The sequence below is a fragment of the Pongo abelii genome, chromosome 19 (genome assembly GCF_028885655.2).
Source record: "Pongo abelii isolate AG06213 chromosome 19, NHGRI_mPonAbe1-v2.0_pri, whole genome shotgun sequence".
NCBI lineage: Eukaryota > Metazoa > Chordata > Mammalia > Primates > Hominidae > Pongo > Pongo abelii.
This window is the reverse complement of record NC_072004.2, coordinates 66055047-66075265: the sequence shown is the minus strand read 5'-3', so window position 1 is coordinate 66075265 and position 20219 is coordinate 66055047. Positions and strand designations below refer to the sequence as shown.

Here is a 20219-nt window from a genome sequence, read left to right as displayed (position 1 = left end):
GGAGTCACGTGTAGGGCAGAGGGGTATGAAATCCCCCAGCTCGTGATGCCTACAGTCGGTTCCTCCTCAGCCCGTGTTCCTCACCCTGTGCTGGGTCAGTGACCACCCCTATTCCACAAAACACTCCCAGAGGATTCTCTTGGGGATGGCACATGGCACGGGTAGACCAAAGCCAAGATCCAGGAGTGGTGAGGAATGGGAGTGCCAGGAGGATAAATATCTTCCTCTTCCTCCAATGCCTTCCCCTGCTCCAAGCCCCAGGCTCCACTGGCTCTCTGTCACCCCAGCCCCAGTTATCTCCTCTTGGTCTCCTCTGAGGCCACAGGCCCTTCAGGCAGCTGTTCCCGCCCACTGCAGGTTGCACACTCCTCTTTCCACAGACCCAAGATAAGATCTACCGCCCCATCTAGGAAAGCCTCCAAAGGCGAGATTAATTGGACAGCCCAACACAAGTCACATTGTTAAAACAACAGCCCAGGTTGTAAAGTTAAGTAGCACAAGGAGTGTAATTACTCTCTCAGCTAGAGGCCCTGAGCTGACAGCGTCCACCTCCCCCCCGGCCCCCCCTCCTTCTATCCATCCTTTTCAGGGGAAATGGGAACCTCTTTTCCATTTGGGAGCTGGTCCAGTTTCCCTGAGCCTGGTGATGGGCCTGGAGCTCCCGGTGGAGGAGGTGCCCCGTTCCCTTCCCTCAGGCCATCAGGGCTGTAGAAGGAGAACCCCATGTTTCCTTTCCCTGAGGAAGCTCCACTGGGAAAATTGGGTCAGCAAGGGAGGGGGACCAAGACTGGGTGGTGAAGAACAGGGGCTTTAAGCTACAAAGAGTCCTGGCTCTGTCACCTTCTAGCAGTGTGACTTTTGGTGAGTTACTTAACCTCTCTCTGAGCCTTGCTTTTTCCCATCCCCCACCCCCACCCAAGATGAGAATACTAATAGGACTTGCTTTGCAGAGTGGTTGTGATGACAAAATGAGATAGTGCTTGTAACATGCTTGACATGGTGCCTGGAACATAGTAAGCACTTAATAAATGGCATTTACAACTGCTGTTATTATCAGGGGAAGAAGGGGAGGGGTTACAGCGAGGGGGAATTCTTATTGCCATCCATTCACCTTCTGCCCCTGGGAGAACTGCCTCCTAAGGAGGCGGAGGAGGAATGAGACTGGAGAACTCAAAACATCCCTGGTCACCACCATCCGAGAACTGGATACAGGCAAGGTCCCAAATGCAGAAGACGCAGCACAGTGAATCTGAAGTCAGCTGAAACTGGAAGACGGGAAAGTGTGTTCAGAGAACGTCCAGGGCACTACAAGGGTCTCAGCTACAGGAAAGCTGACTCGGGCTTCCCCACCTCTCTGGGTCACTCACCTTCCCTCTCCCCATATACTATTTTAAGTCATGCCTCCATGTTTTCCCCCAACAAAATGAGATTTAATTAATTCAATTAAAGCAATTTTGGGAGCAGCTCCTGAAGGCTTTCAATGTGAGATAATTACAAGTAATTTGCTGCTGTGAAGAGGAAAAGGGCCCATGGGGTCTGAGGGGAAGGGAGGTAGCCCCCTCCTCACCAAATACACACAGATCTTGAGGGATTCCACACTGCAATCTTAACTGCCCTCCCATTGGCCAAATTACTTGCAGGTGGGAAGAGGGAGAATGTGGTGGTGATGGTTGAGGGGGAAGACACCCAGTGACAGGCCGCCCCTCCTCCACCCCCAAATCTGAGGTGGGGGTGGGGAGCTGGTTGTTCCCCGACAAAATGTCTGCAACGCCATAGCAGCTGATTACTCAGCTCCAAACCTCATTTGAGTTTGGATGCCTGGACTTGCCTCTGGGATTGTATCCAGAGAGTCAATGGAATGTTATCCCAGTAGCTGAGGCCTGTGTAGATGGGGGCCTTGGAGATCAAGGACCTCTCCAGAATTTATAAGGGATGTGGGTAGAGAAAGGAGAAGTCTGAGAAGGTGGACAGTGATTTCCTGCTTCCACCAAGGAGCTGACGGGACACTCATTTCTCTCCTCCCCTGCTCGAAGTCTGTCTAGTTTCTGCCTGGTGTCTAATCTCAACTCCTCCCATTATAGTGACGGCAAAGCTCCTCTCAGTTGAATGCACAGAGGCTTCTGCCTTCCAAAAGGCATCCTACAGGTGTTTCCCATCCCCTCTGCCCCTGGGATAACCCTTTCCTTCCCCGGCCGGCCGCACTTGGCCAGGAGGAGGCGGGAGGGGGACGTGATGGAGCTGAGAGGTAGACGCTGGGAGGCAGGGGGTTAAAACGAGGTGTGGGGATGGGCTTCAGACCTCTACAAAGACCCTCTCAAGCCCGCCCATGAAGGAGCTGGCTTTCAAGAGCCTAGGGTTCCCCTTGACCTGGGAGCCCCATTCCAGGAGGTGAGTAATGTTTTAACAATGATGGTTGAAAAGAAAAAGTCACCGACCCCAAAGTGTTTCTCTTTCATATCTCCCCCTCTCATTTCAAGACGGGGTAAAGAGGAAGAGTTCTATCAGCTCTCGTTTCTCCTCACCTCACCCCACCCTACCTCGTACCCCTGCCCCTTCTCTGAGCAGCAAGGCCGTTGGACCTGGGGAACTGGGAGAAATTCTATCAGTGAGTCCTTGGGTGACTGCTGTGTCTCCTTCCAAGATGAAAACACTTTGAGAGAGACAAGCGGCCTCCTCACCACGCCTCCACTTCCCCATTTCCTGGCCTGTGCAGATTGCTTAAAAAGGGGGAATAGGGCCGGGTGCGGTGGCTCATGCCTGTAATCCCAGCACTTCCGGAGGCCGAGGTGGGCGGATAATGAGGTCAAGAGCTGGAGACCATCCTGGCCAACATGGTGAAACCCCTTCTCTACAAAAATACAAAAATTAGCCAGGCATGGTGGCGGGCACCTGTAGTCCCAGCTACTCGGGAGACTAAGGCAGGAGAATCACTTGAACCCAGGAGGCAGAAGTTACAGTGAGCCAAGATTGCACCACTGCACTCCAGCCTGGCGACAGAGCCAGACTCCATCTCAAAAAAAAAAAAATTGGTGGTGGGGGTGGAAATAAAAGGCCCTTCTACTCCTAACCTCAGAATACAAAGGCCCCAGAGAAATGCTTGGAGACAAGCAAGCCCAGGGAGCTAGGCACACAGACACCGCATGTGCACGCGTGAACCCACAGAAGATATGCACACAGGCAGGCGGACACACACAATGGGGTGCAGGGAGTGGGCAGAGCCACATGTAGACACGTGTACATGAAGCATTCCCATGGTTGTACATGGACATACACAGAGAGATGCTCTCGCAGCTTATATACTCACAGAGAGAAGCACAGCACAGCAATGCACCAAAAGGGAGATGCCCGGTGACTTGACCGTAGGCAGAAACATACATGCATGCCCAGAAATACACAGAGTAGCTTCCCTGTGTGCAAGCACATGTGTGTAGGCCGGGGGGCAGTCTCTTTTTCTCTCTCTCTTTCTTCTCCTGCCCCCTTCCCTTTCTCTCTCCCTTTCCCAGCTCTCCATCTATTTTCTGGGAACATTTCCCTGGTGAGTGGTTGAGGAGAGAGGCTGAACAGCCACAGAAACCCGATAATTTTATTCTGACTTGATTGTTTGTGTTCCCTGAAGCTTTGCCTACTTCTTTTCCTAAGCTCTAGCAAGAAGAGCTTCTGTCCCCAGCCCTTCCTGGTACAACTCATGGCTCCCAGACATGTCCTTGGAGTCCAGCTCTGCCACAGGAACCCAGAGGCTATTTAAGGGGGCTTAAGTGGCCTTTCCTTCAGAAGTCTCCACTGATCCCTCTGCCCCGCTTCCTGACATTGACTCCAATCCAGTGAAGCAGGAGGGGGCTTGGGATCACAGAGTGGTGAGGAAGGCACAGCTCTGCGAACCAAAGATCTGTATCTGATACTACTTGCTGTGTGACCTTGGGCAAGTTACATACCCTCTCTGAAATTCAGATAATTTCTCTAGCTGAGTTCTGGGTGCAGGGACCAGAGTGGGCTAATGTGTGTCTACCACCACTTTCCACTCTAGGCTGGGGCTTTGTAAGGCAGACCCTGTCTCTACCATCAGACTAAGCTCCCCTGTGCCTCAGATGGGATGCATCTTAGAGCTGGCTCTTCCCAGCCCCCCAGTTTGATGATGCTGATGTACTCAGCCCCACTGGCACCCTAGGGGGCATGTCTGGCCAGCTCAGGAAGGGGAAAGGAGTCGGCCCCAAGCTTCCTCCAAGCACCAAGCTTTCTGATTCAGTGTCTCACAGTGCCAGGCCTTCAGCCTCTCTGGCCCAAAAATGGAGAGATGACTTCATTTCCAGGGGAGGGTGCCACTCTCTGTGGAGGGCATGTGGAAGAGATTCCTCTCAGCTCTGTATGAACCATTCCTTTCAGAGTTTAGTTGCTTGGGGTTAAGCCTAAAGATCATTTTGCTGCCGCATGAGACTTCACTCAGGTCTGTGGCCCCCACTCTCTCACCCTCCCCACCTTCAGCTGATGTAACATAGAGGCCACATCATGAGGTTGGAGCACTCATCTGGATTATCCCACTTCGATCAAGAGGTTCCCTGGGCATCTCCTCCACCTACAAGCCCACCCCATGATTATCTTCTCTGTCCCAGTTTGCACCTTAACCTGACCCATTAAGACTTGTACTCCTTCAGACTGGGGCTTGCCAGAGAGCGCTGCATGGGCCTCCCCTCTCAGACTGGGGACCCCTGGGGGCCCTGGCTTCTCCGTCTGCCTGCTCACCCCTCCCTCAACCCTGATGCTCCCACTGTCTTTGGGGTGGAGAGGCTCAGCACATGGGGTTGGGTAGAGGCCTAAGAGGGGATGGGGCCACATGGCACTTGCCAGGCCACGCCCTTCCCACTGCCTGCCTTGCCTGCCAGAGAGCCACAAGACCACTCCTCTCGGGCTGGACCCAGGAGCTGCTTTCTCTGTCTCTGCAAGCTGGGGCCTGCTGCAAACTCCTCCTCCCAGCCCTGGAGCCGCCGGGAATTCTTTGCTCCAACAGATCCTGGGGGAAGCCAGACTGCAGGAGGCTCCTGACATGCCTCTGCCCAGCTCCTGTCACATTCCCCAAGCCCAGGGGGATCAGCTGGATCCACCAATGCAGGCTTCTTCTACCCCTTGTGACCCAGGTCTTTGCCTTACCTCCTCAAATCCTCCTACCCGCCTTTCTAAACCTTGAATTCTGTCTTGGGACTCATCTCTGACTTTGGATCCCTCCCACTCCCAGCCCCTTGGCAGCCCTATCCGAGCAATAATTGTTATCCCCCCAGCTCCCTTGGAATAAGATTTACCTCTTCCTCCATAGAGCCTTTATAAAGTCTTCATGGATTTGCACTCTGAGATGCAGGCACTCAGTCGAGAGGCCTTGGGCAAGTCACTTCACATCTCTGGGTCTTTATTTCTTCACCTATGCAGTAGGGCCAATGATCAAATGATGCCTCCAAAGGTCATGGAGACAAGGAGAGTGCACCCCTAGTAAGCTGTAAAAAATACCAGGTATGCTAGGAGATATGGTGGCTTATTCCTTCACCCTGGCTAGACCAATTTGGTGCTGGAAGTGTCTCCCTTTCCATCCCCCTAACTTCTTCTCTGACCCACCAGTTCACCATATAATGGAGAATAGTGTAGTTCTACCCCCAGGAACACAAAATAACAAAGAGCCAGATTCCTGATTCAAGTCCAACTCGATGACCTTGGGCAAGTTTCTTAACCTGTCTGTACTGCACCTTTCTCACCTGGAAAATGAAGATGAGAGCATGTGCTTCATAGAGTTTTTGTGGGAACTATATGAGTTGAAACCCAAAAGTCAGCCAGGCGCGGTGGCTCACGTCTGTAATCCCAGCACTTTGGTAGGCCGAGGCAGGCAGATCACTTGAGGTCAGGAATTCAAGACCAGCCTGGCCAACATGGTGAAACCCCATCTCTACTAAAAATACAAAAAAATTGGCTGGGCGTGGTGGTGCATGCCTGTAATCCCAGCTACTCGGGTTGCTCAGGCAGGAGAATCGCTTGAACCCAGGAGGCAGAGGTTGCAGGGAGCCGAGATCATGCCACTGCACTCCAGCCTGAGTGAAGGAGCAAGATTACATCTCAAAAAAAAAAAAAAAAAAAAAAAGTCACAATAATACAGTAAGCATTCAGCAAGGGTTCATAAGTATTAGTATCTCTGACTGACAAGCAAGGAAAACACTCTCTGTCCACGAGGCATCTTGCCCAAGTACCAGTTCCTCTATTGCTCTTCTCTGCTTGGAAGTCTCTATTACCAGGTGTCAGGATGGCTGAGTGGTTTAAGGAAGTCTCTATTCCCACCAAGCATCTTTTTGGGTTGGAGCCACCTGTGAGTAAAGCCCTGGTGTGGGCTATCTTCTTCAGCCACCCTGTAGTGTGGGTGATGGGCTGGACAGAAGCTGCTTTGTGACTAGTGGAGGAGGTTGTGCAGGAGGCTGGCTAAAGTGTGAGGATGTCTAACTGTGCTCCCTGGGCAGCCCTCTGAACACCTCAGGTGGGAAGGCAACTGAAGAGGGAAGGCCATACAGTGCCTGCCTCAGTCAGAGCTAATGCAGAGGCAGACAAGGCCCCTGACTTCTTCATTCATGAAAGATTGCCCCCTCCTGTAATCCCAGATTCCCTCCAACTACGCAAAAAAGCAGAGATAAAACTGTCTCCGGCTGGGCACGGTGGCTCACGCCTGTAATCCCAGCACTTTGGGAGGCCAAGGCGGGTGGATCACTTGACGTCAGGAGTTCAAGACCAGCCTGGCCAACGTGGTGAAACCTCGTCTCTACTAAAAATACAAAAATTAGCCGGGTGTGGTGGCAGGTGCCTGTAATCCCAGCTACTTGGGAGGCTGAGGCAGAAGAATCGCTTGAACCCGGGAGGCAGAGGTTGCAGCGAGCCAAGATTGCGCCACTGCACTCCAGCCTGGGTGACAGAATGAGACTCCATCTCAAAAAAAGAAACAACAACAACAAAAATATCTCTTTTTACTGATATTTGATTGCATGCTTAGAAAACTCAAGAAACTCCAGAGGAAAAAGTCTTCCAGAATTAAGAGAATTTTGGCATGGTGGCTAGATACGAGATAAATATAAGACATCAGTAACTCTTCTTTAGTATAGCAATAAATAAGGAAAAATATTCCTTTTAAAATGGAAACGCAAAACAAAATCTGTAAGCATATAGACGTGGAGACCAGATATTTAGCTGATCAGTAACTGAGATATATAAACCCCTGTCATCATCCCTTCTGCTGGTTCTAGGCACATGATGGTTTCCTGGGTGATCATCCTTCTATTATCTGAATCATGAGATCAAGAAAGCACTTTTCCAGTAGAGGGAGGAATTTCGTAGGTGATCTCCCCTGACAGAGAAGAAAGGGTCAACTTTGGACTCATGGAAGGTACATAGAACTCCCTGGGCCAACTGAGAGGACACTGAGGAGTATCCTACCTGCCCATGGCTGATTTAATCTAAAACGGACAGTACAGGCTGGCGCAGTGGCTCACGCCTGTAATCCCAGCACTTTGGGAGGCCGAGGTGGGCAGATCACCTGAGGTCAGGAGTTCAAGACCAGTCTAGCCAACATGGTGAAACCCCGTCTCTACTAAAAATACAAAAATTAGCCAGGCATGGTGGCGGGTGCCTGTAATCCCAGCTACTCAGGAAGCTGAGGCATGAGAATCCCTTGAACCCCGGAGGTGGAGGTTGCAGTGAGCCAAGATTGCACCACTGCACTCTAGCCCGGGTGACAAGAGTGAAACTCCATCTCCAAAAAACAAAACAAAACAAACAAAAACCTGACAGTACAGTTTGTTGAGCTCCCATCATTGTGTTAAGCCTTTTATATGTGTTATCTCATTTAATTTCCTCAGCTGCCCTGCAAAAGAGATTTGGTTAGCTCCATTATATTGATGAGGGAAAGTCAGGCTCAGAGACCACAGCGACTGACCTGAGGTTACACAGTCTCGTTGATCTCACCAACAAAATGGGATAATAATAACACTGACCTTGGCAGGTAGCTGTGAGGATGAAATGAGACAGTGCCTGTGGAAGCTCCTGGCATAGGGCTTAGCACACAGTAGGTCTTCCATTAGCATCATCCCTGCCCAGATCTTGGGAGGAACTCTCTGCTCTTCTGCTTGCCTTCCTTTCCAGCTCCCCTCCTGCCCTCTCTGGCCTTCTGACTTCTTCAGTTGCCCATCTTCCCCTGGCTGAAGGCACATCATCCTCCCCCACTCACCATCAGTGATTCCCGAACTCAGGGCAGGCCTGACTGACCTAGGGGGTGGGTGTGGGACAGTGCCACACACATTGCATGACGTGGCCAGGCACCCTCTGTGTGCAGGGAAGCACACACTGCTGCCAGGTGCAAGGTGAACTGCCTGGGGTGGGGGACACCCCTCCCCTGCTCCAGCTAATCCTCCAGGGTGTGGAGTCTCTGTTCCCTGCTGACTCAGCAGACACTTCCAATCCTGCTCTGATTTGCCCCAGGAGACAACCCAGGAATTTGGGCCTTGAGGCCCCACCCTCTGTCCCCATCCCCAGGTTTGTCTCCTTCCAAGGTGCCTATCCTGGCTGCCTGACCCCTAAGCCCCTCCTCTGACTCCTCATCTGGGGCAGAGGCAGCCAGGAGACTCCTGGCCCTTCCTTAATGCTTCCTGGGCCTCTGAGCTTCCCAGGACGCTCCTGGAGCTTAACAAGCCTGGTCCATACTCTCTCCCACCCCCAAAAAGTCTGCTAGATTCCCCAACAAAACAGGCCAATTGAAGAAAAGCATTCAGGGGTGTCAGATCATTGGGACCACCTGCTTGTGACCCAGGGGCCTCTCTTGGTTCTGCAAGGGTTTGAGAGCCCACTCAGCAGTGCCTGTCCAGGTGTAGCCTCGTGTAGGGAGAGGAGCCCCAGCACTAAGAACAATCATCTGCTGTGTGATCTTGGGCAAGTCACACAGCCTCTCTGGGCCTGCTTCCTGATGATTAGATGAGAATGCCTAGAGAGAGTGCGATCACTGTCAACTCCTGCAGTTGCTCAGGAGAAGCAATTGGGTGCTGGGCTTTCCTCTTGTCATCTCATTTAACCCCCATCAGCCTGGGGAGGGGCAGTTATCATGTCCCCCTCAGCTTCACAGCCCCTCCCCTGATGCTGAGAGAGGGACTAGGAGAGGGGTCCCAAGATTGATCATTTCATGTCATCATTCATGCATTATGTGTTCACTGAGCATCCTGCTATTCCAGCCTGTGCTAGGCATGAGGTGGGGGTGGGGGGTGTCCAGGAGAACATGTCCCAGTCCCTGACTTCATTCCTGATGCCCCCAGTTCAGATTCTTCCCTAGTTCTGCCCCTAGGGGCCTTGGTATAAAAAGGCACTTCCAGGTCCCTTGCCTTCCAGCCCAGCAACCCTCCCCAGGGGGAACAAAAATACTCCACGTGGTTCATGCCCATGCTATGAGCTGGGGACAAAGCAATAAGGAAGGCGCCATGCAGGCTCTGCCTCCACAGAGCTAGGATGGAGCCTGCAGAGAGTCACTGAGTTAGTGGTGACAAGCATAGCCCAGTGACAAAAGAGGAAAGCAGGGGCTGGAGACCCATGTTGGAGATGGGGGAAGGCTTCCCTGAAGAAGTGGCCTCAAGGGCTTCTGGTGGAGGGGTTGCTGGGCCCCTTGGAAGAGCTTGAGGCTGCCCTTCCCTGACTTCCTAGCCCCAGCCTTCTCCCACAATCCCCCAACCTGCTCCCTCTGCCCCCAGCCCCACTAGCGCCCCATCAACATCATCCTCCTGCCCGCCTGGGGCCTCGGAAACTCATCTCCAAGTACTTTTTGGCTTGGAAGTCTCCAAGTCTCAGGCTGTTGGGTAGTTGGTAAACAGCTTATTAAGGTGATTAACACTGCAATTAAAGCTGGAAAAACAGAGGCCAGGGTGCTGGCTGCTTCCCCTTCTCTTTCCCCCTCCATTCTTCCCTTCCCCTCCAATCCCCTCCAGGCTTAGTTGATGGAATTCAGCCAACGTAGCCACCTAGAGCCCTCATCTAGGGTCCTGGAAGCCAGGGGCCGGGAGGCTGAGGGTCAAGGGTCTTTGCCAGCTGTCTAGAATCTTTACCACTTTGCTCACATGACCCCAGCGGCTCTGCTGGACTAGGTAATAAGCAATAGGGGTGGTGTGGTCCTGAAGGGTGTGGCATATGGAGGCTGAAGTGGGTGGGGTCTCTCAGATCCCCTAGTACCTGGGACCCCCTCCAGGGAGGGGTCCTTAGGGAAAGAGAGACCATCCTTCTCATCCACTTCCCCAAGTGAGGAAAGCAGAAGCTATCTCCTACCAAAAGAGGCACAGGAGCTTCCGTACCCCAAGCTCAAGGTGCTGGAGCATCTTCCAGCAAACCTGAGGGTCTGGGAACGGCAAGACCCTTACCCTTCTCTTAGCCTGACACCCAGGGAAGGATCTGGGGACCCTCTGGGTCTGCGGTTTCCCTCCCTGCACTGGCCCCAGCATGATTCATAAGACAGCTGCGATCAGGCTCCACAAGCCTCACTCCTCTTGACCCCATGGAGTCCTGGAGGGGGGATATGTTCCCAGAACCGCCCCCCCACCCATCTTTGCCTATCATGCTTCCATCTTCTTTCAAGGCTTCGTTCAAATACCTCCTCCTCTAGGCAGTCTTTCCAGGCTTCCCTCCCACTCACCACCAACTGCCTTGCTCTTTCCTCTGACAGTCCGTCCTGTCCTCCCTGGACTATGTCAGGTGTGCCCAGCTTCAGGCCCCTCCCGAGTGGGTCTGCTTCTGGCCCTGGAGCTCCTAGCGCAGGGTCTGTGCCTTCCTTTTCCAGGCTTTGGTCATCAGTCAGACCACCTCCTGGAACAGTGCCTGAGATATAGCAGGTGCTCAATAAATAATTGGTTGATTTATTCCTTTTATGAGTGCACCTAGAGATGGGTGGGTCAGCCAATGTAGCAAGTGCAGCCAGTGGGCTGGGTCTGAATTGGGGGTGTGGAGTGATGGACGGAGCAGCAGGCAGGCTGGGGACAAGCCCCATCTCCCCAGTCACCATTAGCAGCAGCCGCTTCCATTAACTGAGTAGTACTCACCATCTGCTGGGGACCTTGTTAAGTATTTTACTCACGTTATCTCATTTAATCCTCTAAACAACCCTGCTAGGTAGGTAGCATATCCCTACACTACAGATGAGGAAACTGAGGCTTAGAAAGGTTAAGTGACTTGCCCAAGGTCACACAACAAATAAAGTACTGGAGGCAGGATTCAAATCCAGGTCAGCTGACTCCAGCATGCACATTCCTAACTGCAACGTTAAGCTTTCCCAGGACCAGCCCTCCCCTCTCCATTTCGCCTCCCAGGGAGGAGGGCTGGCCAGCTGGGGTGGGTGGGGCTGCGGTGGCTCCAGCTTTCAGACACTCTGCACTGGGATGCCCAGAGATTCTGAAAAGCCCACTAAGAGCACCACTCTCCAGACCTAGGGTTCAAATTCTAGCATTGGCAAGTATGAGTTATGTGACCTCAGCAGAGACTAAATTTCTCTTGCCTCCGTTTTCCCACCTGATAAATGGGCACTATACCACCTACCTCCCAAGCTGTTGTGAAGGTCACATGCGAAGTGCTTGGCACGGAGTAGAAGTTTAGCAAATGCCAGCTGTGTCTAAGTTTTGGAGAACAGTGACCCTCAGGGCAGGCTGGGGTTCCCTAGCCCGCCCTCCTTCTTCCCCGCCTCACAAAGGTTGTCACGAGGCCATGGGTGTAGTCAAGAAGCACCTGGTAGAAGATGGGCTCAGCAGGCTTACTCTGGTACCCTGCCAGGGCCTCCACCCCCAGCCCCTGTGCTTGTAGGGGGCCCCCACCAGGGCTGATGAAGAGGGTGACCTGCCTGGCCTAGAGGTGAGGAGAGGAGGAAGGGGAGGTCAGGGGTGGGGCTGACCCCTGCAGGAGGTCACCTGGGCAGTTAATCCAGCCTGACAGAGCCGGGATGAGCAGGGAGGAATTAGGGAGCTTACAACATCCTTTCATCCCAGAGCCGCCGCCTGCCCGCCCTGCCTCCCTCCTTCCTTCCTCTCTCTCTGCCCTTTCCTTCTCTCTCCCTCCCTTTGCTGGCAGCCCAGCCCTAATAAAATGCAGTGTCTCCAGCAAGTCTGCCCGGCTGCCGCCTCGCTGCTCCCGCCTGCACGCAGCCCTCAAACCAAACTGCTCAGCTCAGCCCTGCCTGGCAGCTGCCACCTTAACCCTTGCCAGCCCGGCTGGCGTCCGTGGGCTGGAGGCCCTCCTCCCTTCCGCCTCCCACGGGCATGGGGGAGGGAAGAGCCTACCTTCTGAGAGGGAGGGGACTGGATGAGGGCTGGGTCTCCCCAGCTCTGGAGCCCTGCTGGAGGACCCCCCATCTGTGTGTCTGTGAGCGTCCAACAAATCCCTTCTGTGAGCTTGAGACCCGCTCCTTCTGCCTCATCCTTAGTCTGCTGTGTGCCTCAAAACAGCCCCAGAGGCCAACAGGGTGGGGATCATTATCCCTATTTGACAGGTGGGGAAACTGAGGGCCTTGACACAGAGGTTCCTATCTGAGCTGGGTCACCTCGGCTGTTGGGTAGTGTTTTCTTTTCTTCTTTCTCTTTCTCTCGTTCTTTCCTTTTTTTTTTTTTTTCCAGGGTCTTGCTCTGTCGCCCAGGCTGGAGTGCAGTGGTGTGATCACTTCTCACTGTAGCCTCGACCGCTCATGCTTAAGCAATCCTCCCACCTCCGCCTCCTGAGTAGCTGGAACTACAGGTGCATGCCACCATACCCGGCTAATTTTTGTGTTTTTTGTAGAGATGGGGTTTCACCTTGTTGCCCAGGCTAGTCTCGAGCTCCTAGGCCGAAATGATCTGCCCACCTTGCCCTATCAAAGTGCTAGGATTATAGGTGTGAGCCACCATGCGTGGCCATGCTACTGATTTTCTATCTTTTTCCATTACAGGGAGCTGCTCTGCTTCTCTGTGTGTGTGTGTGTGTGTGTGTGTGTGTGTGTGTGTGTGTGTGTGTGTGTGTGTGTGTGTGTGTGTCTGATGCTAGGGTGACTTGAGTGATGTGTGTCTGTGCACCTGTGTTGGCAGCCCGCATCTCTTGGAGTATTACGGCTTTGGCTTTGTACCTCGTGTGATGCCAACATGTCTCAGGTGTGTGTTTGCGTCTGCGGATGTGTCTGCAGATGACAGGTTTGCCTCAAGTGGGAGTCCATGTGTGTGTGACGATGGGGAGATGTCATTGTGTGTCTTGATGCATGCACGTGAGAGACAGGTAGCTTCACAAGCGTGTGCATGCATTCACGCTGTCTCCCGTCTGTGCCAAGATGTGTCACTCTCACACACCTCCGTTCGTTCTGCCACCTCCAGCTCTCCGTCTCCAAAGCCTTGGAGTTGGACACCTAGAAGAGGAGGGTGGTGGCAGTGAAAAGGCTCTGAGTCAGGGCCTGAGCCCTCCTTGAGAATTAAACACAGACCCCTCCCCTTCACCAGGCCCAGATCACAGTGCTAGGTCCCTCCCTGCTGAGGGAGCAGTGGTGTCCCTCTGACAGAGGCCCCACCCTCACCCCAAGCTGAAAGGGACAGACAGGAAGGTGAGGGGCCAGGAGTGCCTGGGCGTGGAGGCAGGGGGGTTACACACATGTGCAAGCATGTCTGCATGTGAGCTCCAGATCAAAGACCAGCCGTGAGGTGACCCGGCGGCGGTGCAGAGGGAGCTGTCTGATTCTGAGCACCAAGCCGCCAAGCAGTGGAGTCAGGGAAGCTGCTGCTGGGAGCCTCCCCCAAAGACCTGCCCAGACTGGGGACAGCCATGGTTTCAGGAGCACCTGCCACCAGGGGCCAGGCCCAGCCCAGCACCTTAGCAGTGGTTTCCTGGGGGCCCCGTCTCCCTCAGAGCTCAGAAGTGCCTCCCCACTGGACACCTTCCCCAACTCTCAGACCCTCCCCACAAGAGCTGCCACCAGCCTCCAGTTCAAAGAGCTCAGTGGTTATTTTCTTCTTTTTTATTAACATTATATATAAAGATGAGTCCAGTAAGAAAGCAGAAATGAGAAGGCTGGGAGGGGGTGGGAGATGGCTTAGCTTCTTCTCCCCCGGGTGGGACTCTTGGAGACCTACCACGTCTCTCTTGGCCCCTGCACCTCCCACAAAACCCAAATCCAGCCAGAGCCCACATCTCTCAACTTGAAACACACAGGGAGATCCGTCCAGGAGGAACATGGCCACATAAATAGGAAACCGCAGCAGGGAGGAGGCTGCTTCTCTCTGTTGCTCTTAAAAAAAAAAAAAAAAAAAAAAAACTTACTATATATTTATATATATAGCTACAGTCTTCTACCTCTCCTTTTTTTTTTTCAATGTTTTACTGCATTAGGGGTAGAGGAAAGTTAGCTTTGGCGGGATGTCTGGGTCAGGGAGGGGCAGTGCCACCAGCCCTCCAGGCAGTTACCCCTTACTCCTAAAGGCACAAGTTCTAACTCTCCCCTCCTCTCCCATGCACCTCACCCGACATTCGACATTCTCCAGCTCGGAGCAATCTGTTTCCAAGGCCACCGGAAAGGAGGTGTTTGGGGGTTTGTCTTGCCTGGTATGTCTCTTTGGAGATTTGGGGTTTGGCACCAAAACTGCCAACTTACTGGAGGAGTAGAGAAGGTGAGGTGGGGGCAGGGACAGAACAGAGGCACCCTTGCAAGGGGAGACTTGGCCCTATCTGTGAACAATGCCCTTTGTTTTCCTATTTTTCAACAGCTTTTAAAACCAAAGTTGTGCAAAGTCCTGGACGTGGAAGAAATAAGTCCATAGGAAAAATGTCTGAGACCCACCCCTCCTCTCGGCACGGAGGAGAGGGGAGAGAGATGGCTCCTTTAGTTCTTTCCTCTAAAGCCACAAATATTAAAAGATTCCCTCGCTTAGGGGGTTTTCTTTGGTTTCACCCTCAAATCTTAAATGAGGGCTAGAAGTGCAGGGCGGTGACCAGTTCAGGTCCCCACCCAGAGTCCTTGTCATGATGTCCACTGTCTTATTGGCCGAGGGGCCGCTCAAGCAGGGGGAGACCACCAGTGGCTCAGGAGGAACTAGGCCCGGCAAGTTTTAAGATCCACGGTGCCAGGTGCCCCAGCACAGGCAGGACCCGCAAACCCTCCACACTCTCCCCCATCCCAAGGTCTCCAGTCTGGGAACAGGCACTAAGTTTAAGAAGCTGGAAGATGATGAGCCATTTAAAGCCAATCCAGGCTCCTGGAGCAGGTAGGGGAACGGCTGTCCCCACTGGGGTGGAATGTCCCCACATCTGGAGGAGCACCCCAGTGTCTAGGCAGAGGGAGGGAGGTTCAGGGGGCATCCTTGGTCCATGCGAATGTCATCTGGAAGTGCTTGGGTCCTTGGAGGAAGGGGCAAGGGAAGGGGAAAGGGAGTTCCTTTTCCCTGTGCTCCTCGATGATTCCTGAGTGGCTAGGACGGAGGCGCCTTCTGCCTGGTCCTGGGGTCCTTTGTCAAGGGTGCAGGCCAGGTGGGTGCTCAGTACACAGCCCCAGGGTTGGGCGGGGGCCCGGGAGAGGCATGGTGCAGGGTGGCTGGCTGAGGCGGCTGCTGCTGTAAGTGGGGTCCACTCAGGTTCTGTGCGTGGTACCAGGAGTTAGTGGGGTCGTCCAGGTAGCTGGGGGAGGCACTGTATGGGAGCGGTGGGGGCAGCTGACTGCGGGCAGGGGCCGGAGTGGAGTGGGAGGAGGTGTCCCAGAGGGCAGGTGATGGTGGTGAGTTGCAGGCCATGGAATCACTGTTATTGGGACTGTGCTCCAGCGGCACCTCCCCGTTCTTGTAGAGTTTCTTGAACTTGGAACGGCGGTTCTGGAACCAGATTTTCACCTGGGCCAGAGAAGAAAGGGGTAGCTAGTTAGCCTCTCAGAATGCTAAAACAACCCTGGGAAGAACCTAGCCAAGAAAAAGCAAGGCCAGAACCCAATTTCACATAAGAATCAGGCAAAAAACAGGCCTCCTGACTCCCGGGACACCAGTTTCTTAGATCTGGGGTAGAATTGTGGCTAGGAACATTCAGCTGCCTGGGTCCAAATTCTGCTCTGTCACTTACTAAGCGTGACCTTGGGCAAGTTATTTAACCTCTCTGGTTCTTGCCTTCCTCTTGTCTGCAAAATGGGGATGAGAATAGCACTATTACCTGCCTCATAGGGTCATTCTGAGGCTCAAATAAGGTACGACATATAAAAAACTTAAAGCAGCCTGGTATGTAGTAAGCACTCAATAAAAGGCCGTTGAGGTGGGAGATGGACGGTTTGTAGCATTTCATTCACATTAGACACCTAAGCAGAGGTGCACAGATACACAAACACACCCACATACACATCTCCATACCCAGCCACGTTCCCACTCACAGCCTCACACACAGACATCAGACAATAAAAATACACACAGACACAGATACACACAGATAAGCACCCCACAACAGGAGCACCCACATTCACACACTCAGGCGTGGAGAAGTTCTCCTGGGCTCGGGCTAGATAATGGGGGTGACCTGGGGACTCAGGAGCAGGTGAGCCATGATTCCCCAAATTTCCCCTGGGGTATCTCCCCCTCCCCCTGCCACTCCCCACCCCATGACTGGTACAAACAATGAATCAGCTCCTCACCAGGTGACCCAGATTCCCGGCGGATGGGGCCCCACGCAGCCACAGCCACAACCTAGGCCCGCCTGTCAACACCTGGAGGGAGCCAGGCATCCACTGCTCCTCCCCTGAGCAGTGACAGGCTGCTGGGGGCTTTAGGGACTGGATGAGGGTGGGGGTGGGGCACTCACTTTTGAGTCCCCATCTCTTTCAGGTAGGGAATTTGGCCTCTCTGAGTGTTCAGGTGCTGAGCAGGAATGTGGTATTTTGATGCAAGCACACATTTCTGAACGTGCATTCAGAACGCACATGCATTCAGGGCGCACAGTCACACACACGTGCCCCCATCGTTAAGCACAATGACCCCGGCAGGATCACACTCCTTATATGAGCATCCTTCGGTGCATGCGGACCCACACAGCACGTGTGCAAACACACTCGCCTATACATGCACACAGACAGTCTGCACACACGCCTAGCCTGGAGGGAAAACACGATGTGGACTCCTACTAAGTGACCAGCACTGCTGGGGGACTTGGGAGCTGGGGATTCTGGAGTAGGGGAAGGAGGGCACCTCTCCCTGGGACAGACATACACAGTTGCACGGGTTCACAACTATGCTCACTTGTACACGTGCTAACGCAGAACCTTCCGACCGAAGTTGAACCTCGCAGGCCCCCATCCCAAAGGCAACAGTTCCAGGAGCCCGCAGGGCCCTTCAATGGCCAGCCAGGCTCGGCAGCGCCCGGGGAACTACGGGGCCCCGCGCGCCCCCCACGGCCCTGGACAGCCAAACACCAACCTGTGTCTGCGTGAGGCCCAGCTGCGCGGCCAGCTCGGCGCGCTCGGGCAGCGCCAGGTACTGGGCCTTCTGGAAGCGGCGCTGCAGGGCGGCCAGCTGGTAGCTGGAGTAGATCGTACGCGGCTTTCGGACCTTCTTGGGCTTCCCATTCACCATGCGCACCTCTGCTTCCGGCTCCTCCTTCACCGACACTGCGGGGAACGCACCGGGCGGAAGAGGGGGCGGCTCAGCCTCGGCCTGCGACTCCTGCGACCCTCCAGGGCCCCGCCGGACGCCCCTCCCTTCCGCCCACCAACTCGCCGCGGGATTCCCGGCCGCGCGCTCCGCTGCCCGCGGCCCAGGGGGGAGCCGCGGCCCCAGAGCCGGAACCGGCCGCGGCCCACAACGCGGCGCTCCCAGCTCCGCGCCCGGCTGCCGGAGCACTGTCCCCGGCGCCAGCCGCCGCCTGCGCGAGGACCGCCTCGGCTTCGCTCACGACGCCTTCCCGGCTCGCCTCCCAGCCTCGGGGCTCCTCGCCGCCTGGCTGCTGGCCGCTCCCTTCCCAGTCCCATCTCGCCGTCGGTTGTTTCTCTCGCTCCTTCCCGTCCGCCCCCCGCCCTTTAAAAAAGTTTCATTTTAGAATCTCTTTAGATTTTCAGAAAAGTTGCAAGGATAGTGCAGACTTTCTTTCCCTGTCCCCCTTCTTCCCCCCTTCCTTCTCTCCTTCCTTTCTTGTTTCTTCTGCCCTTTCTCTCACTGTTTTTCCATACTTCCCTCTTGCTGCCTTCACTTTTCCCTTTTTCAGCTTCTCTGCCTCTCAGTGGCTGCTTCCCTCCGCTTTCCCGCAACTTCCGTGGGTCCTTCTCATCGCCCCCTCACGACTCCTAGTCTCCCCATCCCTTATCCAAAGGAGGGCCCGTAGAGTTTCCAGCCCCTGCCGCCTACCCCCAAGCCCTCTGCGACTTGATCGAGGATCGCCTGCTGAAATGCCCACGAAATCACCTCGATTCGGAGGTTTCCTGACAACCCACAGCCTTCCCCTTCCTCTCTCAGCTCACCCCGATCCTCATCCGGGACCGCGGCGCCCCGCGCACATCGCGCCCCAAATGCTTGCACACCCGGGGCTGGAAGGTCGCCTGGTCCCTCTGAGGGTCATCTAGGCCAACTTCTCTAACTCCAGGCAGTACTTTTCTTAGAAGTTTTCCTAGATTTTGGCTTCCAGTGCATGCCTTTTCCTCCCTCGGGAACCTTCCAGTGTCTCCCACTGTCCTCGCGACCCCGTGGCCCTCACCTGGGTCCTGGGCTGGCAGCGGCTGCTCCCGGTACGCCCCGTATTGCCGGTAGGAGGCTCCGTAGGTATATTCCGACTTGGGCGAGTAAGCGCCCGTGCCTGCAAGCCCATTGAGATTGAATTGGTGGTGGTAGGTGTAGGGGTTCACCGTCTGGCCATAGGGCTGGCCCGAGTAGTAATCGTGCTGGGGAGCGCTGTAGTAGCCCAGGTCAGTGACAGAAGACTCGGGCAGGGTAGGCGAGTCCTTGGAGCCCGCATGGCAGCTAAGGGAGCTGGAGATGTCGGTGAGGATGCTGCTGAGCTTGCGATCGAAGGAGCCACTCATCCTGGCGGGCGCTGCACCTCCCCAGGGCTGGCCTCCGCGGAGGACAGGAACGGACCGGAGTGCAAGAGAGGCGGAAGAGACGAGGCAGGGGTGTGTGTCCAGAAGGCGAGGGGAGGACCCGGCCGCGTCTGGGGGAGGAGGAGGCCGAGAGGCGCTTACACCATTGCCTGCCGTCAGGCAGTCGCTGCGCGCCTCTCCTCGCGTCCCAAGCCACAGTCAAATGCTGCCAGCTCCGCCCGGCCAGCCGGTTATAGACTCAATAGTGGAGTCGTCGAGGGAGGCTCCTACGCGCTGATTGGCTGCAAGTCTTGCCTTCCAGGCAAAACACGCTCTTGCTCTCTCGCTCCTATGCTCTCCTCTCTCTCTCTCTCTCCCTTTTCCTTCTCTCCTCCCTCCTCTCTCTTCTCTTTCCCCCAGTCTTTGTTGTTACTCAAAACACACACACACACACACAAACACACACACACCCTCCTTGCTACTTTTGTAGCTCCAGCCCAGATAAGTTATCTGAAGGAGGGGCGCGGAGGTGGAGGGGAAGGTTTGCTCTGTGGAGCCCCCAGGATCTGTCAGTCTGTTTCTTTGGCTGGGGGATGAGAGATGGGCTTAGGTGAGGTGGGGAAGGAGGGGAGTTTGCCCATTTTGTGTTTGTGGAAAGAGATGGTCTAAGGTGGGGTATGGTTGTGTGTGTGTGCACACGTGTGCACGCACTGTGCAAATGACAGGCACACAAATGTACCCAAAGTGGTGAGGACTCACAGCCCCTGAAAATGGTTTCTCTTAAAATCAGAAGAAAAGGAAAACACCTTTTAGGTGAAAGAGAATGTTTGAATATATGATATTAATATATTATCTTAATAGCAATGCAGTCATTGCTGTTATATTCCTGTATTACATAATTACAAAAATGTAATTTTAAAAATTTTCTTTTTATGTAGGAAGGTGCCCACCATGCAAGAGTGTCTTAAGCCTATGAAAGACATAATTTAGCACTAGGAGGATCCTGTTGGAGAAGGGGAAGCAGGCCTGTGTGGATTTAGAGGTTGATAGGGATGTACAGCCTGTCCGGTGATACCAGAACTATCTCCAAAGCTATGTGTGTGCAGTTTCACAGATGGCCCGGTCTTGCTGAAGGTAGCAAGGGACCTGGGGTCCCCACGAGGTTGGGTGGACACAGGCTGGCTCTGTGACTGTGTGCTTCAATAAGTCT

General features: G+C 54.2%; 1 protein-coding gene and 1 long non-coding RNA gene across 2 annotated transcripts; both read right to left on the bottom strand.

Moving 5' to 3' along the window:
• Window positions 1–1029: 1029 nt before the first annotated feature.
• Window positions 1030–9143, bottom strand: LOC129054959 (uncharacterized). Its single transcript, XR_008519620.2, has 3 exons — window positions 8007–9143; window positions 5292–5407; window positions 1030–1265 (listed from the first exon to the last, which is right to left on the bottom strand). It is a non-coding gene; the product is annotated as an uncharacterized LOC129054959 (long non-coding RNA).
• A 4838-nt stretch (window positions 9144–13981) lies between these two features.
• DLX3 (distal-less homeobox 3) lies at window positions 13982–19237 on the bottom strand. The gene is made up of 3 exons (XM_024235173.3): window positions 18688–19237; window positions 17418–17608; window positions 13982–15857 (listed from the first exon to the last, which is right to left on the bottom strand). The coding sequence occupies exons 1-3, from the start codon at window positions 19010–19012 to the stop codon at window positions 15510–15512; spliced, it is 864 nt and encodes a 287-aa protein (XP_024090941.1). The 5' UTR covers window positions 19013–19237; the 3' UTR covers window positions 13982–15509.
• Window positions 19238–20219: the final 982 nt, after the last annotated feature.

Excerpts from the sequence above, each read along its gene's own strand:
- DLX3 (XM_024235173.3), bottom strand. The coding sequence starts at position 19,012 with ATGAGTGGCTCCTTCGATCGCAAGCTCAGCAGCATCCTCACCGACATC. Across the intron at positions 17,609-18,687 it reads GCTGCCAGCCCAGGACCCAG|TGTCGGTGAAGGAGGAGCCG; the intron begins GTGAGGGCCACG and ends CGTTCCCCGCAG. Across the intron at positions 15,858-17,417 it reads TGGGCCTCACGCAGACACAG|GTGAAAATCTGGTTCCAGAA; the intron begins GTTGGTGTTTGG and ends TCTCTGGCCCAG.